The sequence below is a fragment of the Cydia strobilella genome, chromosome 9, assembly GCF_947568885.1.
Source record: "Cydia strobilella chromosome 9, ilCydStro3.1, whole genome shotgun sequence".
NCBI classification, from domain to species: domain Eukaryota; kingdom Metazoa; phylum Arthropoda; class Insecta; order Lepidoptera; family Tortricidae; genus Cydia; species Cydia strobilella.
Genome location: NC_086049.1, coordinates 10399128 through 10417241, shown reverse-complemented (window position 1 = coordinate 10417241; position 18114 = coordinate 10399128). Strand labels below are relative to the sequence as shown.

At 41.2% G+C, this 18114-nt stretch overlaps 1 protein-coding gene across 1 annotated transcript; it reads left to right on the top strand.

The window, feature by feature from the left end:
• The first annotated feature begins 3712 nt into the window (after positions 1–3712).
• On the top strand, positions 3713–17661 carry LOC134744265 (signal recognition particle subunit SRP68). Its single transcript, XM_063678014.1, has 6 exons — positions 3713–3917; positions 6177–6298; positions 7127–7354; positions 10817–11002; positions 15632–15762; positions 16567–17661. The coding sequence occupies exons 1-6, from the start codon at positions 3818–3820 to the stop codon at positions 17588–17590; spliced, it is 1791 nt and encodes a 596-aa protein (XP_063534084.1). The 5' UTR covers positions 3713–3817; the 3' UTR covers positions 17591–17661.
• Positions 17662–18114: the final 453 nt, after the last annotated feature.

Genomic DNA, 18114 nt, shown 5'->3' with positions numbered 1-18114 from the left:
TTCAGCGAACGGTAAAACGCTGACAGACGGTTTGGTGCAAGTTGCAACCGCATCCAAATTAGTCCACCCGTTTAAAAGCTACGGTGCAACATACACAGCGGTCAAACTTATAACCTCTTTTTGCGTCGGTAGTTTTATAAAAACTGGATGTAGCGACTATCATGTACAGAGAAAGTAGTCCCATACCAGTATACATACTTAGTATCTTCTTAGTTTGTGACCAGCTCGAACGACACAGTCTAAGATCTTGGCTTACATCCAGAGGCGTATTTACATATTTGGCGCCCCGGGCCATTGGGCCTCTGCCGCCCCCCAATGCCCCATGAAATAAACACAAAAGCATATTTTTTTCTCAGTGCCTTTCTGCAGAGCTTGGAATCACACCAATAGCCAATTGTGAGCGATGCCGATGACCGAGCTCTGCATAAGACCGGAGACCCGGAGCGTCCGATAGCGGTGTATTGTACTGCCCTGTGTGGCCGAACTGCAGAAGAACAGAGCTTAAAGCACTGTTAAGGGAGCCTGAAAGGCTACGAATATGAGAAAAGTTTTCTGCGGACCCAAGAGACTTAAAGGGCGAACTTCAGTGGAGCTGAGCTGGGACAAAAACCTATGGCCAAGACGAGCTCTGCATAGTGCTAAAGTCCCGGATCGTCCAATTGCGGCGCTCTTCCGCGCAAAGCCAAAGGTCGAGGTGGGAAAAATCTGTGTTTGGGATTGGAACAATGACCACGTTAAAGTGACACCAAAGGCCGAGCTCCGCATAAAGAGCGTCCATGCAAGGTCGAAGACCGAGCTGGAGGAGAGGAGAGCTATTGGAATTGGCTTGGAACTTGGAACCAATGTGATCTCGGCTCTCCTGCTACTCGACCTTTGGCGTTCACTCAAATTAAAACGAAGGCGCGACTTGCTGGAAATTCAGGAATACTTCGGGTCTTCTGGAAAGCGCGACTTTTAAGCTTTTCAGGGCTCGCAACCTGACCTTTTAGTCCGCCATAATTTTTATGAAGGTCTTCGTTTTAAGAGGCCGTAGTCGATTTTGGAGCAAAAATGTAAAATTGATAGATTTAGTCGTTGAAATCATACACGTTTTGTTACGTAATATCTAAATAACAAGTATTGATTTCTATTAGCACGTCTTCTCATCTTGCCTTTTAATAATGAGGTCGCGAGCGTGCGTCACCGGTAATGCATGAAGAGAAGGGGTAGTTTTTAAAAAATCATCAAAAAATCATGGTGGTAAATTATACAAATTGATGTATAAGTATAGTTTCAGCAAATGTTGTAGATTGTTTAAGTATCAAAATTACGTTGAAATTAAGTCGATTTTCAGAGAAATTGTCACTTGTTTTGAAGTAATTTCTGGAGAAAATTGATTTCGTCTAACTTTCATTTACACTACTTCAAAGTCATAATAACAGAAATATAGTCTGATAAACCTCAAGTACAGGATATGTGTAATACAAAATTACCATGTTTAGCCGTCCAAACTTTATGAAATTTACAAATAAGAGCGACAAAATCAGTGCTTTACGCGCGTTTACCTAAACGTCCATCAGAAAAGCAAACATTACTAATTTAGTGAGTCTGTTTTCAAAAAACTGATCTGATAAAAGGTAAGATAAGAAGACGTGCTAATAGAAACCAGTACTTGTTATTTCAATTAGGTAACAAAAGGTGTAAAATTTCACGGACTAAATCTATCAATTTTAAATTTTTGCGACTCAAATCGACACCGGCCTCTTAAGGCCAAGTCGCAATTCTTAACAGATTCTCGTGAAATTTTGTGACCAGATTCTATGATTAAATTTTTTTTTGTCGATCCTGTTTTAGGATTTTTTTCAAAATGCGGAAATTGGCATAAAGGACTTAAAAGCGCCTATCTATATGGCGCTTAAGGCCTTTGTGGGTTCACTGTGATAACGACTCAACAAACGCAGTATTTTTCACTTTTACATTTTCTAAGCTTAACGCGAGGTCTACAGCTCACAGAGCCACTAGTAATGACATTGTAAATTGGGTTGTACCTATAATAGCGGCTCTGCAGCATCTCGGCATTACGTGGTGCGCTCCCTTCGGCATCCTAGGGTCTATAGCTAAATACCCTGTTTGCGGTCCGTCTGTTTGTTTTTTTAACTATACACCTTATGTTTCCCTTCGGGCTCTGCTGTCCAGTATCTCGGTCTCCTTGCCTTGCTGTTCACCTTTGAAACAACTAACCATGTCGTGTCGTGTCCGAACTCTAATTTTATTCAATAACACTAGGTATTATAAGTTCTATCTTTCAATATGATTTTTGCGTATATTGATCAGTGTTTTGCTGAGTAATTAACCACTAAATTCAAATGAATGATGCGAAATTTAGAACCCACTAAAAAAACGGGTTTTGTTTTTTGTGCTAGGCTCTGACTGACCCGTTCGCCAACTCCCTGGTCTCTCCTCTGAATTCTATACTCAATAGTTATAGTGTTAATAGTGTACGGTTTTCGGTTGACGTCGGCGTCAGCATCTGGACGCCGTGCGCCACAGAGGTACGGACGTCGTACAAAAACGCGCCTCGCGCGCTCGATGCCTTTATTTACCGTAGGAAGTATAGCGACTGCTGACCCAATGGCCGGCGTCTAGACGTCGTTCACGGCGTTAATGCCGACGTCAAGCATGCAGCGTTAGGCCCTGTGGTCTGCAACAAACGCCATAGTTCGCCATTTCGCCAGACGCCGCCGTGCGCCGCGTCTGGCGTGTGAGAGAGACCACTATAGTGCATTTCCATAGTAAGCATTCGTACGTCGCGTACAGCGTCACGCCTGACGCGACCTACGGCGTTTGTTGCAGACCAGGGCCAAAAAGCATTAACGGGAATAAATGTAAGCATTAAAGAGCGATGTGAAGAGCGACGTCACAGGGCGACATCATGAGAACTCGTCGACAATCAGACGTGGGTAAAGAATTAAGGTAGAAGGCAAAGGGGCGCAAACGCGCTGTAAAAATTTTGATGTGGCAATAGACAACGAATAGTTACTTACTTTAAATTAAATTATGTCTAGTACCAGTAACACCACAAAAAAAATTTTTTGGGGCGCCACTGAGGCACTCGAAACTGAAAGCCAGCGGCGGCCTGCGCCGCCCCCCGCAGCCTGCCGCCCCGGGCCATGGCCCCCTTGGCCCTAGGGTAAATACGCCCCTGCTTACATCCTTTAACCCTTAAATGCATAATGATGTATATATGCATCGTATATTTGATGGTCCGTGGCTCAATATGCAGCTATCCAAAATCACATTTATTACTTTTATACAGCATGACACATCTATTTCAATTTATTAAAAAGTTATACAAAAAATCATGCATTTAAGGGTTAAATTATACTACTCTTTGGCTTACATGCTCAAACCGGTGGCACAACCGCTGGATAGACCACTTTTTGCGCATGAACATCCACATTTTTATCTACTTCAATTATGTGCACTGTGTGCAATTAAGTACGGAACGCATTTATAGTTGGTCAAGCTAACCTTTGCAGTAGAAAAAGGCGCGAAATCCAAATTTTCTATGGGACGATGTCCCTTCGCGCCTACATTTTTTAAATTAGCCGCCTTTTTCTACTGACAAGATTTGCTTGACCAACTATATTTTAAATAATTTCAGAACGAACCCATTTGTCAATTGACGTTTACAACTATCGTATGAATGACGTTGCGTGAGCGAATGGAGTGAAGTGATACGATCTTACGAGTGCGAACACTGAAAACTGAAAAGTGTCACTAAAAAGTGCGAGTGAAATTCTGTAGACAAACTTAATTACTTTATTCTTATACAATTATGGTAGTGTTAGAAGGAGAAGCTGGAGATGCGAAGGCCCTAGGTACAGAAGAAACTGAGAAGGAAGAAGCGAAACCCCCAACTCTTCTTACTTTAGAAAGTATCCTTTTTACGATAAAACGAGCAGTTTTTACTAACGTTAACGTGTATTCAATTGGATATTACAATATGTTTATTTGTTAATGGATACAGAATACATAATACAGAACTTTATTGGTAAAAGCAAATTTTACAGGTCACATTTTACACTTATAAAAAAATATATGTACATATGTTCGTTAATATAATTAATTACATATTTCATAACATTTTTAAACTTAAAAAAAACATTATTAGATTTAAATATAACATGAATATATATATTTTTTTAAATTACCATGCAGAAGTCAACGACCTCATCGAGTATTTATAAATTCGTCAATGCTGTAGAATGCTTTTTCTATAAGCAGCAGTTTAAGTTTAGATTTAAATACTTGGTTACTATTTAAGTTAAGTATATCTGAGGGTAATGAATTGTAAATAGTTGGTCCCATGACGCTGAGTGACCGTCGTGATTTGGCGAGTCGGCGCCTCGGGGCAAGTAGCCGGGGACGTTGCTCACTACTAGAACGTTTATAGTTCTGTATGTTTTGCCTAACGTACATACACGCGGCCAGTATGTATACACAGGGTAGGGTAAGGATCTTGTGTTTCCTAAACAACTGTTGTGCCAGATGGTCCACCGGCTTTCCATCAATTACACGAATGGCGCGTTTTTGCATTTTGAACGCTCTGTCCCTCTCCGCAGCCGTAGCCCACAGTTCCACTCCCTGAACTAAAATCGAGTGAAAATAACCATAGTAAGCCATCTTTAGGTTTTCGATTGATAGACTGCCGGCTAACCGGGACAGGGTGTAACATGCTGAGGCCAGTCTGTCACAGATCATTGAAATATGAGACCAAGTCAGCCCAGAGTCGATCATGTATCCCAAGTACTTAGTAGTATCAACTTGTGGTATTATTGTGTCATTTAGTACTATATTAAGTTTATTTTTTATTGAATTCCTTAGTTGAAAATAGATACGTAATATTAAGACGGTTTCATTTAAGGAGAGCCAGGTTTTGTCATATTTTTGCATGTTTAACCAATATACCTCACAGGTTGGGGAAGCAGTTCGAATTTCTTTAAGATAAAAAGAGAAGGGTCAAATTTATCACATTAACTCTTTGTTATTGTATTACATCCTCAATATAATGAATCTATAAATGCGTAAATTTAATTTACTAATAATTGCTAAAATATGTCCCTTGAATTATTTGAATGAAACTAAACATTGTTGAGTAAGCTAAGCCAAGTTATTTTACTTATAAACTGTACATATTATATTAAGGTTACCCCACCAAATAAAAACACATTACCCCTTACATATAAAAAAAGTGTGTGCATGTAATCTTTACGCGCGATTGAAGTAAAACATCTTTGATGTTTATCCCTATGTTGGCACTTTGACGTGTGTCCTATTGTGCGTGTGTCACTACTAAGCGTGTTACTTCCGTCAGAGAAAAAATATGAGTTACCCTCTAGTCGCGACTAAATAAGTTTCACTTCAAAAACTTACTGAGCTAATTAAGTCTCTTATAAGAAATTAGTACTTAGTAATAGCAATTATTTTCTTATACAAATGATCTTACATGGGCATACCTTAATCATCAACTTGTAACATTAAAAAAAAAATGGTTTAGGAGGATGGACAGGGTCAAGAAAATGTGACATGTTGTGACAAGGGGAGTCACAAACTTTGTGACGTCACTTTAAAAGTCAAAAGAACCTAGAAATTCATGTGACGTAATTAATTGATAACCTCCTGTTAACTTTGTGGCTGATACTGTATTTATTTGCTCCCAGTTTATATTCACTCACTAACTTGCTTACTTATGCTATGTATCTGGTCAGTGGCGAATTTGCCCTAAGGCAAAGTAGGCCCGTGGCAAGACATTAGGGGTGGCAGCAAGGCGGCGGGTGCTGTGAAAGGGGCAGCTAGTAATTGCTACAGAGCTACCTAGGGCACCCGAGACTGCAAATCTGCCACTGTACCTATCTGGTTTCATTGCATCACCTACTCAATTTTCAATATTTGTTACAATTAATCCACTAACAAAAGGTTGTATGGTATGGCGGAGATAGCACTTTAGCAATAATACTGCTGATTGTGCTACCTCTACTTACTCTATTTTTAAGTTTGTGATTTAAAACATTTCCTTTTACTGAGATGTGCAATAAATTGTAGTAGGTATTATGTGATATTTTCTTTCTTCTTTTACTTGCATAATTCATGTTAGTACTGTTTGTTTGCTTGAATGATTTCCGTAACCGGCACAGTCTTCCGGCTGACGAAGGACGCACAGCAGCAGCATGGTCTGCGGCACGGCGACTACCAGCGCTACCGCGGTTACTGCTCGCGCCGCATGCGTCGCCTCAGGAAAGTACTCAAAATACCGCAAGTAAGTTTAAATATGCATCCAGAATTATAGTCTGTATCTTTAGGTATTTAAGATAATGTAAACACACCACAATTAGGTATTTTATAGGGCAAGAAAGTTTTGCTACGATTATATTACTTACTACTCAGTTACAATGAAGTTGATGTAATAATGCTATTTTGTTAATAGGAATAGGTATATCGGGATGATTTGATTAATCAATACCTAGTATTTTTTTTCTGTTTTGTAATATTTGCTTTTACTTATCCCTAGAAAAGAACCTAAAACGAGATCGAATATTTAGCCATTTGAGGGTAGATGAAAACATTACACCACTAAATGAAATAGGTTAAAGCAAGAACGCTGAAGGAACAGATCCAGGGAGTTTTAAGTACCCGAAAATGTAAAAACACATTGTTTACATTAATTTTACTACCTAAAGATACAGACTATAGACAGAGTCAACTATTGTTGGTGGGTAATAATTACTGCACTATAAATTAAAGGGGTTTTATTTTTCATTGAAAAATATGGTCCATTGTATTTTGCCTGGGAGATAGGCTCTCCCACAGTCAGTCCTCTTTCTAACATAATCAAGATCTTCATGACACAATGTGCTTGTGAGAGCACATGATTGGCACTTAAGTTCCAGCTACCTATTGTTGTAGTCACTCCTGCTACTTACTGTTGAAGGTGCCAAAAGTAGGGTATACTCTCTGCGAACCAAAGTTTCAACCAACGCTTCTAATGCCATTCGCACTTACTGGTATGCTGGCAAAAGTGAAAGAGTCAGTTTGTTTTGTGGATACAATAATTCACCCTATTTCTATTTGAAGAAATCATTTCTAGGGTGACCGTCGCCACTACCGCCGGCGCGACGTGACAACAGCGCACGTATCGGGCCCGAAGGCCGAGCCGCGTCTGCTCTGCGTGCCGCTACTGCAGGCCGAGCGTGCCTGGGCCCACGCCATGCAGCTTCGACAGGAAGCCAACACTGAGCCCAGGAAGAAGTTCCACCTCGTTTCTAGGCTGAAAAAGGCTTATGCACACTCGCAGACGCTGCTGGAGCTGTGTGAGGTACGTAGCTGATCTGCTCATAATTCAGTTAGCTTATGCTAAAGTTTAGTCAATGACGATTTATTTCAAAAAATCTGTTTTCAGAGGTGTTTGATCAATTAGGTCATTTCGTTCGTCTGTTCGTTGTGAATAGGGAATACTCCCGGAACTGAATGTGAATGACGAGAACCGGGATTTCCCGGTTCGGGGTCTGAGTTTGTACTTATATGTAGAAAAATGGTACCGGGAGCACACCATGGGTGTGAAGGGCCGTTTAACAACGCCTTGGCGGTCGCTAGATTATTTTTAAATCAAATAAAGTACCTATTACACCGTGGAGGGCGCGGAAGCCTCAGCATGACAATAATATTCGCGACGCCCGTGACACTGATAGAATCCATAAGTTGGACGACACATGCATAATATGCATGTATCTATGGGCCTGAAAATAAATAATTTGATTGATTGTTGTAATAAGTCCCCACCAACCCTATTTTTAGTGTTCAGTACAAAACTTTGTTCACGGAACACTTCTGGGATCACTTCGGTCTTGCAAATCAGTTAAATGCGTTTTTCTCAGAGACCGTTTGACGTAGATTCCTAAAATTTGAAACAGTTGTAGCAATTATCACCACTAATATTGTAAATAAGTCAATGCCGCTTATTTATTGTTTGATAAATCAAATTATGAGTCAAATTATGGAAAATTTGTGGAGCTTGTACTGAAATCGGCTAAATGCAACATCCCAAGAGGTTACCGAAAGGAGTATATTCCTGGCTGGAATTCGGACAGCGAGGAACTATTCCAGAAGTACCAAAAGTCTGGCGACCACTGCACTGGGGCACAGTTGTTAAACTCATTAGACAAGGCTCGGCATAACAAGTGGAAGTCAACAGTAGAAGCTATGGACTTCAAACGCTCCAGTCGTAAGGCGTGGAGGGTTCTCGACAGCCTAACAGGAAAGCAACACAACCGAAAGCAAAGTCGCAGTGTTAAACCAGACGCCATCGCCGATCGCATGGTGGAAGTAACGAGAGACAAGCGCGATAAACTTTTTACCAAAAAAATTAAAAAAGACCTCAAAGCTCTTAAAGAGAGTTCCCCAAGGAACCAACACATTTCCAGACCGTTTGAAATCGGCGAAATTACTATAGCTATTAAAACATTAAAAACCAACAAAGCTGCAGGCCCAGACGGGGTTTATAACGATTTCATTCAGCACATGGGCCCGGGTGCTATAAGCTGGCTAACAACGCTGTTTTCTTTCATTCTTCGGCACAACCGACTTCCACGAGAGTTTAAACTGGCAAAGGTGGTTGCAGTACTAAAGCCGGGAAAACCAGTAAATCGACCAGAGAGCTATCGACCAATCGCACTTCTTAGCTGCACACTGAAACTCCTTGAACGTGCTCTTTTGACCAGAATAGAGCCATTCATAGAGGCTGTCACCCCTCCTGAACAAGCTGGTTTCCGACCTGGAAGAAGTTGCATGGATCAAGTTTTAGCCCTTACGACTCACATCGAAGCTGGATACCAGAAAGCGCTCAAGTCTACAGCCGTTTTTATAGACTTGACAGCTGCTTATGACACAGTGTGGAAACAAGGCCTCATGAGTAAGGTGCTCAACGTTATTCCAAGCAGAGAGGTAGCGGATCTCATTAATAGCATGTTAAGTGAACGGGAGTTTGAGGTTTTCCTAGGCGATTCCAGAAGTAAAAGACGGAAACTGAATAATGGTTTGCCACAGGGATCAGTGTTGGCACCAAAGCTCTTTAATCTTTACATCCGCGACCTACCATCAACGGAAGCTAATAAATTTATCTACGCCGATGATATAGCACTGGTCGCACAATAGTTATTTGTGCAACAAGAGAGGAAAGTTGGTTTTTCTTGCGAGTGTTTATTTTGAGTCCCGAGAAAGCGAAAGATTCTATAATTGAATCACGAGCGAAGCGAGTGATTCTAAGGTAGAATCTTAAGCGAGGCGAGGGACTCAAAAACACGAGATGTAAAATAACTTTGCTCTCGTGTTGCACACATAATTTTTCACCTCAGTAGTGAGAACATATTAAAGGTAAGGTATGTATTTCGAATTACACAGAATAAACAGAAAAAAAAGTATTATAATATGTACGATACGATACTATACGAGACGAGGCCGGACCGGACCGGACCGGACCGTACCGGACCGGACCGGACCGGACCGTACCGTACCGTACCGCACCGTACCGTACCGTACCATACCGTACCGTACCATAAAAAAAAAGTGTTATAAAAGTATGAAGTTCATGGCCTTCACTAAATTAAAAAGCTACATTGTTTCACTCCCTGGAGTGAGGAAAGTCGCACTTTCCTCACTCTAGGAAGTGACGAAAGTAGGCTTGTTCGAGCTGCTGAGGTGAAAAGCAAATCCTTCTCTTCTGGAGAAAAAACTCTCACGGCGGATCTAGACAGGCTGGCAAAATATTTTAAGTTTTGGCGACTAATTCCTAGCGTAAGCAAGACGGAGGTTACATGTTTCCATCTGAGCAACCAAGTGGCTAACTACCAACCTACGGTTTATTTCAACTGCGAAAAGCTACGGTATAACCAATTCCCTAAATACCTTGGAGTCACCCTTGATAAATCACTCACGTACAAGGAGCATCTCACCAAACTCTCACTCAAGCTAGCTTCGCGAAATAACATCCTCCACAGATTGTGTGGCACATCATGGGGAGCATCCGCTGAATGCCTGCGTACCACTGGCATTGCCTTAGTATATTCTGCCGCTGAATACTGCGCTCCTGTGTGGTTGGAAAGTGCACACGCGGCTAAAGCGGACACAAAACTAAACGACACAATGCGATGCATCTCAGGAACCATCAAGTCGACACCCACACCCTGGCTGCCAACCCTGTGCAATATAGCCCCGCCACATCTGCGTAGGACGCATGCGCTGTCGCACCACCAATACCAATCCATCGAGAGTTTTGCTTTCCACCACATCCGCGCTTGAAGTCCCGACGCCCTCCATATGCTCAGAATGTGCAAGGTTTTGATGTGTCTGAAGCCTGGAAAAATAAATGGGGCGCTCCAAATGTGGACTCTAGAGTTAGTAACCCAGCGCGTAGACTTGCTGGTTTTGACCTTCCTAGACAGCAATGGTGCCGTTTGAACAGACTGAGAACGGGACACGGCCGATGCAACTACCTCTTGCACAGGTGGGGATGGAAGGACTCGACCTTGTGTGAATGTGGTGAGGAGGACGAAACGATGGAACACATTATCCAGCGCTGTCCTCTGCATTCATACTCTGGACCACCGGAAAACCTGCTATATCTTACAACCCATGCAGCTACATGGCTGAAGATACTGAATGTTGATATCTGATTTTATTATTATTTTAATTGTTTGCCTATATATTATGTACCTGCGCCATACGACTAAATAAATAAATTATTTGATATGCCTTTCTTTATCTGATCTATACAATTTGACAGAGCGGCGTATGCGACGCCCGCACGCAGCTCGAAGCCGGCGCGTACGCGGCCTGGCTGAGCGGAGTGCTGCTGGTGGAGCTGCAGCAGTGGCGCGGCGCGGCCGAGAGCCTGCAGCGCGCGCAGCTCGTGCTGGAGAAGCTGTGCGCCGCGCTCAACGAGGAGGAGCGCACCGTCTACAAGCAGAAGGTACGGGAATAGAAAGCACGAGGACCGCGAGTTTGTGATCAGCGGGAAAACAATAAGTATTTAATAGCGGGGGAAACCAGCCGTGTGCAACTTAGTTGGCGTATTCGTCAGGCCACTGACGCTACTGTATACGGTATGAAGAAAAAAAAAAGATGTTTTCGCTGGGTTTCTTACGCCAAATCTTGGGACCCACCGGCTTGTTTTTAGGGTTCCGTACCTCAAAAGGAAAAAACGGAACCCTTATAGGATCACTCGTGCGTCTGTCTGTCTGTCCGTCTGTCACAGCCTATTTTCTCCGAAACTACTGGACCAATTAAGTTGAAATTTGCTACACATATGTAAGTTTGTGACCCAAAGACGGACATGTAACGTAAACAAATTAATTTTAAACATGGGGGCCACTTTTGGGGGGTAAATGAGAAAATAAAAAAATTCAAACTATATCATGTTATATATCAAATGAAAGAGATCATTGTGAGAATCTTAAATATAGTTTTTTTTTATAATTTTAGGACAAACAATTTAGAAGTTTTTCAAGAAAATAGGCAAAAAATGACCATTCCCCCCCCCCCCCCCTTATCTCCGAAACTACTGGTTCTAAAATTTTGAAAAAAATACACAAAATAGATCTTTACCTATAGATTACAGGAAAACCTATTAGAAATTACAGTCAAGCGTGAGTCGGACTTAATTACTTAGTTTTTGATCCGACCCCCACTGGTTTTTTAAAGACGTTTCACTCACGTTTCATATAAAAAATACATTGTTTAAATTGTGTAACGTACGGAACCCTTGGAACGCGAGTCCGACTCGCACTTGTCCGGGTTTTTTAATATTCAAAAGAGCTTTATAGTACCTACACCTAAAATGTGTTATAAAGACTTTTGAGTTTGACCAATGTAAAGATAATCTCATGGATTACATGTCCGTGGCCTTATGTGTTGTTCAAATTTAATTGTTTTTCTCGCGTAGTTGTAGTTACAATTGACTTTACTCGCCTGAAATCAACTGGCGAACAGTGTCGTAAAACTTTTCTTGCACACTTACTTTGCTATGGTAAGCATGAGAGATATCAATATGAACCAGGTAGTCACTAGTGTAGGTAGTAGGGATGTTACGAAGGTGATTTTACCGGAGCCGGATCCAGAGTTTAAAAAATTAACGGAGTCGGATCTGGAGCCGAAGCACAGATTATATAATAGTTCTTACGAACAGATACTTATCTCTCAAAGAAAACGCAAATACCTACCGTTTTGATACCTACACAAAAATATAATGGAGTGACCTACAACGCGCCGCTCCCCGCACCGCGCGCGCCGGCACAACGCTAGGGTTGCCGACGCTTTTTTCAAATACTTGGTTGTATTAGGTAGATATCTAGCTATAAATGTGTCGTAAATAGTTATTTGTTATACAAGGGTGCAAAGTTGTATTTTACCCGCGAGTGTAGAATTGAAACACGAGCAAGCGAAAGGATTCTATAGGTGAACCACGAGCGAAGCGAGTGGTTCTAAAATAGAATCCTGAGCGGAGCGAGTGTTTCAACACACGAGAAGTAAAATACATTTGCGCCCGTGTGTAACACAAAACTTTTCACCTCACTATAGCGAGGAAAGTGCAACATCCACAGGCGTTAGATCATCTTCATCACTGGAATCACTCATTTCTTTACGATATTATAACAGAAAACTCTGGAAGTTGTGTATTTTTACGCGAGTCGGTGAGAAAAGGTTTTAAGTAAAAAATTTGTTGACAATGTTGACATTTCTGTTCTGACGTATGAAATGTCAACGATGCGTTTTGAAATTGCATCGACTCGACTTGTGCGTTCAGAATTATATTTAACATCATTATAAAAAAAAACAAACGTTTCTAATGGAATTTTAAGGTTTATGACTTAAAATCATTAAATAAAGCTAAATTTGGTATTTTTTATTAGATTCTCAAACCATTTATTTAATGATAATTAATATCGAACGAACCATTATCATGAGCGTTTTACGTTTTGTTATCTGTCAAGCTACTTAAACACGCTCCATCCAAGGTCAAATTACTTTCCCCACTAGTGGATAAAACACGTTTTTCCCCGCTTGTATTGAAGGATAAACGACAACTTTCCGAGCTAGTGAGGGGAAAAAACATTACCTACATCTTAAAACAATTTAATAGTGCCTACGTAGCTTGTAACTATCGTAAAAATAATAACAGTAGGTGTAAGTACGTATATTGAGAATGTCTACTTACTTTTCCTCATCCGTCGAAAGAGGAAAAAACTATATTTTTTATTTGTTTTGTTGTTTCTGCTTCCATCCACACTACAAGCTGTGTTATTTGTTCGTGACGAAGACATTACTTTGGCATAGCGCGCGGTGACGTGCGTGCGTAAGCGCGTGTGGCAACCAACTGGCTAGCTTTAGTACCGCCGGCGGGAAGCGAATCGTAGGTATAAATCCGAGCTCGCGCGGAGAGTTCCATAGGCCTGGCCGAAGTAGGAGCCATTACTAGATCCGAATCTGGAGCCGGGTCCGGAGGTTTACCGGAGCCGGAACCGAGTAGCTTTTTAGTGAAAGGCATAATTATGTATCAATCAAGACTCAAGAGCAAGTTTAATTAAACAACACAATAAAATTAAATGTTTTTCCTTTAATAATAACTGAATGACGACGGGTTCCGTACCATTACGCAAAAAAAACGGCAAAAAGATTACGTTTGTTGTATGGGAGCCCCCACTTAAATATTTATTTTATTCTGTTTTTAGTCTTTGTTGTTATAGCGTTGTTATACGAGTATTTTGCTGCGGACTTCATACGCCCGGCAGCACTGTGGGTCGGTTTTTTCATTACTCGGTTGCATTCCCTAACTGTGGTAAACACATTGAGTAATAGATGAAGGGTGTCAACGTGTTTACCACGGTTACCTACAGCTTGGCAAAAAAGAGTAGAAATGGAACTATTTTTTTTTATCATGGCAACATTTACTGCTTTCATACTGACTCAATAGTTGCCGTATGCAAGACGTTTTACATTGTTAATGTTTGTGTTTTGTTTAATTCATAATTTATTTATTGTATCCATGGTTTACATTTGGTGTAGGTTGGTGGTACATACATAGTGGGTTTCACATGGATCCTGGTAGGGCACAGCAATAGTCTTAAATCTAAACTATGCTAGGTATTAGTATTAATGTAAGCATTATATACTCGTAGACTTGGTCTTATGACAATGGTTAAGAGATTGTAATTTAAAATTATATTGCAACAAATTTATTAATGTCTTGGAGATATTATTAACAATTAAATTTAACATTGAAAATGTAGGGTATATAATATTAGTTTATTTAATAGTTATGTCAAGAATGTCTAGATTAAGAATTTGTATGTCACGCAATGTTTAATGTTTGTATTATGTACTTATGAGTCACAGATACTCGAAATAACTGAATTTTAATTTAATTTAAATAGCGGCAAAGATAGATATAACTCCGTAATAGATGGATACAGTCTAAGGAAAAAACGTGCCTCGAAAATCACGAAAATTTGATTCTCGATCAGATGGCGCCACTAGTTTTGGCCTACTCTCGTATAGAGGGCGTTGACGGTTTAGTTTGTTATTTATAATTTTAACGCATATCAGTGAAAGAACATGGGTCAAAATCATATAAAAATAATTAATGTAAATAAAAAAATCATTTAACCATATTTAAATACATTTTAACGTATTTTTATATATCTTCATTTTTAGTTTTAAAGTATGTCGATAGATGGCAGTGAATTTACAGTGGTTACAAAATTACTATGACAGTACCGCTCTATCTTATTATATCCTCTTTGATAGCGGCAACAGAAGTACATCATCTGTGAAAATTTCAACTGTAGCTATCACGGTTCATGAGATACAGCCTAGTAACAGACAGACAGACGGACAGTGGATTCTTGATACGGAACCCTAAAAATTCTAATTATTAGTTTAATTAAACCTTGCACGCTGCAATCGAATCATTTCGATTTCGAATGGTTCGAAGTTATGTTTATGACATGACTAAGTTGAATGAACATTCTTTATTTAACAAAACTGAGGTCCTACCGCTAACGAAACGAGTAAATAATTTGACTTTGTAACATAAGTAATAATAAGTTACTGATTCGAGGTGACGCGCTAGTTTTAAATTTATAAAACGAAACAAAGTAAATTTACTTAGACCAAATTAAGAGATTCCCAAAGTACTAAGTTGTACTTTATAAACAAAAGCTTGGCGGCTTTGTCGCCATCCAACCTATTCCTCAGGGGTTCATATATTAAGCCAGCTCCACTGAAGAGTTGTGCACTAGTCACCGAGCCACCGAGCCAGGTGGGCAAGACAGGTACCTAATTGCCGAGCAATCGAGTGCAGTGGTTGAAATTTTTGATTCGCATGATTTGATTTTTTCCACCGCGGCCAACGCATTTCTTCCAACTCCGATGTGACTCCGGTAAAACATTTACGGAGCCGGAGGTACGAATTTAAAAATACCGGAGGCGGAGGTGTAAAACCAAACGGATGTTCCGGTATATCGGCTCCGTAACATCCCTAGTAGGTACCTACATGCATATTGCGCATATTTATATAATAGTACATTGTATGTACCCACAGGTGGAAGAACTGAAGCCTAGCCTGCGTTACTGCGCGTACAACATCGGCGACCAATCAGCGGCGGGCGACCTCGTGGCCATGCGAGGACAAGGGCTTATCGAGAACTTGGACACGCTGATGGCTCAAGCCAAGTGAGTATTAGCACTTATAGCGTAAAGTTGAATATTGAAACCGTTACTGGGCGTACAATATCGGCGGGAGATCTTGTGGCAATGAGAGGAGAGGGCCTCATCGAGAACCGCTGATGGCTCTAGCCAAGTGAGTATGATCCTTAACTCTTTAGCGTAAGGTGGATATTGAAGTACAATTTCGGCGACCAGTCGACAACTTTGACACGCTGATGGCTCAAGCCAAGTGAGTGTGAACCTTAACTCCAATACCGTAAGGTTGAATATTGAAGGCGAACCTGCCTTACTAGGTGTATAACATCGGCGACCAATCAGCGATGGGCGACCTCGTGTCAATGCGGGGACAGAGCCTCATCGAGAACTTGGACACGATAATGGCTCAAGTCAAGTGAGTATGAAACCTTAACCCGTGAAATGTTCGGTTGAATGTTGATCGACCCTTCGCTACTAATCGCATAACTTCTGTGACATTTTATTATTTAATATTCAAATGGTTACCAACTTATTATTAGTTTTTTTAACAGGAAAATTTACCCACTATTTTCATTTCTGTCGTAATATTTTCTATATTGTACTTTTATTTTATGTTAAAATTATTAAATTGTCAATTATTTGCATGTCGTGTCGTGCATGTCGTGTGGGACAAGGGCAAGCGAATGATGATGGTCATGTGAATATAAATCTTAACCCAAGCAGCATAAAGTTGAATATTGAACGCGAACCTGATGCCCTATTGTCCGTAAAGAATTGGCGATGAGTTTGATATCTCTTTTCGCCCTTTAATATTGAAATATGTTTGCGTCGCAGGGAGTCCCGCTCGGGCGTGATGCACTCGGTGGAGTGGCTGGGAAGGCGCGTGACGGTGCGGCCGGAGAAGGCGCGCATGTTCCTCATCACGCTGCAGGACCTCGACAAGTCCGCCGCCGCCGCGCCCTCCACCGAGGCCAAGATCGACATCCTCGACAACATACTCATCGACGTCAAGGACGCCATCTCCGCCATCAAGGACGAGATCAAGAACGACCCCAAACTTAAAACCACCGAGGGCACCCAATCCGGTATATACTATCTTCTCTCTTATCTGATGTATCTCCGTCTAATGCGCACCATTGAAAGGAACAATCTCCTAGTTCAACAAGCCGAGACCGCGCGCAAGAATAACACTCAGTTGGACGGAAAGAAAGTCCGTCCTCAAGACTTGACGAGGCTCTACGAGATCATCCTTCAGAACTTCAATGAGCTCCAGCAGCTCCCCGGCTTCGAGAACGACGCGGCGTATCAGCAGGAAATAGAAATCCAGATGAAGGCGTACAAGGCCTTCCGATGCTACTACATCGCTCAGGTGTTGACCGGGCTCCGGCGCTTCAGGGAAGCGCTAGCCATGCTCGAACGCTGCAGCACATACACTGTGGAATCTATCGCTAGCAAACTCGACGATAAACAGTTGCGAGAGAAGTTGGAAACCTTGAAGAAAGACATCGAAAGCTGCAAATTCGAAGTCCACGCCGATTCGGTGCTCGAAGACGACGACGAGGATGAAGAAAAATACACATCTAGCGGCAAACCGTACAAAGATAAGAAACCTCTAGTGGACCGCTTGGACGAGTATCGCGAGGACACCCAAGTGTTGACCAAGAACCCTAACATCTTCAAGATGCCGCCGCCGATGGAGGCGATTCCTTGCAAGCCGCTGTTCTTCGACCTGGCGTGCAACTTCATCGAGTTCCCGAACCTGGACAACAAGACGGGCGCGGCCGACAGCAAGAAGCAGGGCGCCGGCATCACGGGCCTGGTTAAGGGGTTCTTGGGCTGGGGTAAAAGCGATAAGTAGGGGGTTTTTATACGCATTTTATTTGGTTGTTCATAGGCGACACAATATATATATGAATTACTTTTTAGTTTTATTTACCTTCCATAATAGATCACTTAATATGTTTTTTCCCTAAGTACTTTTAATACTTAGATGTGGCATCAAAACCAGAGACGTAGGTTCGAACATCGGTTCGGAACAACAATAAGTTTGATTAAAACTACAAAATATGTAGAGACCAATGTATTTTTTATTTTAATCTCAGTTCCGTCTTTTACTTGTACATTTTATATTGTCCGTACATTAGTACAATTTCAAAGCTTAATAAAACCAATAAAATTATTTAACAGAAATATTTTACACATAATACAGTATATTTTACTTGACCAGTACAAAAATATGATGATTTAGTCTTTAAACAATTTCACATTGTTAGTGCGTTGCGATGCTATAATGTTTATACTTTACTATGAAGGCTACACTGAAGGCACTAAAGAAAATATCGGTTACCTCCTCTCTGGTGAGAGAATGTCGAGAGGAGCTTA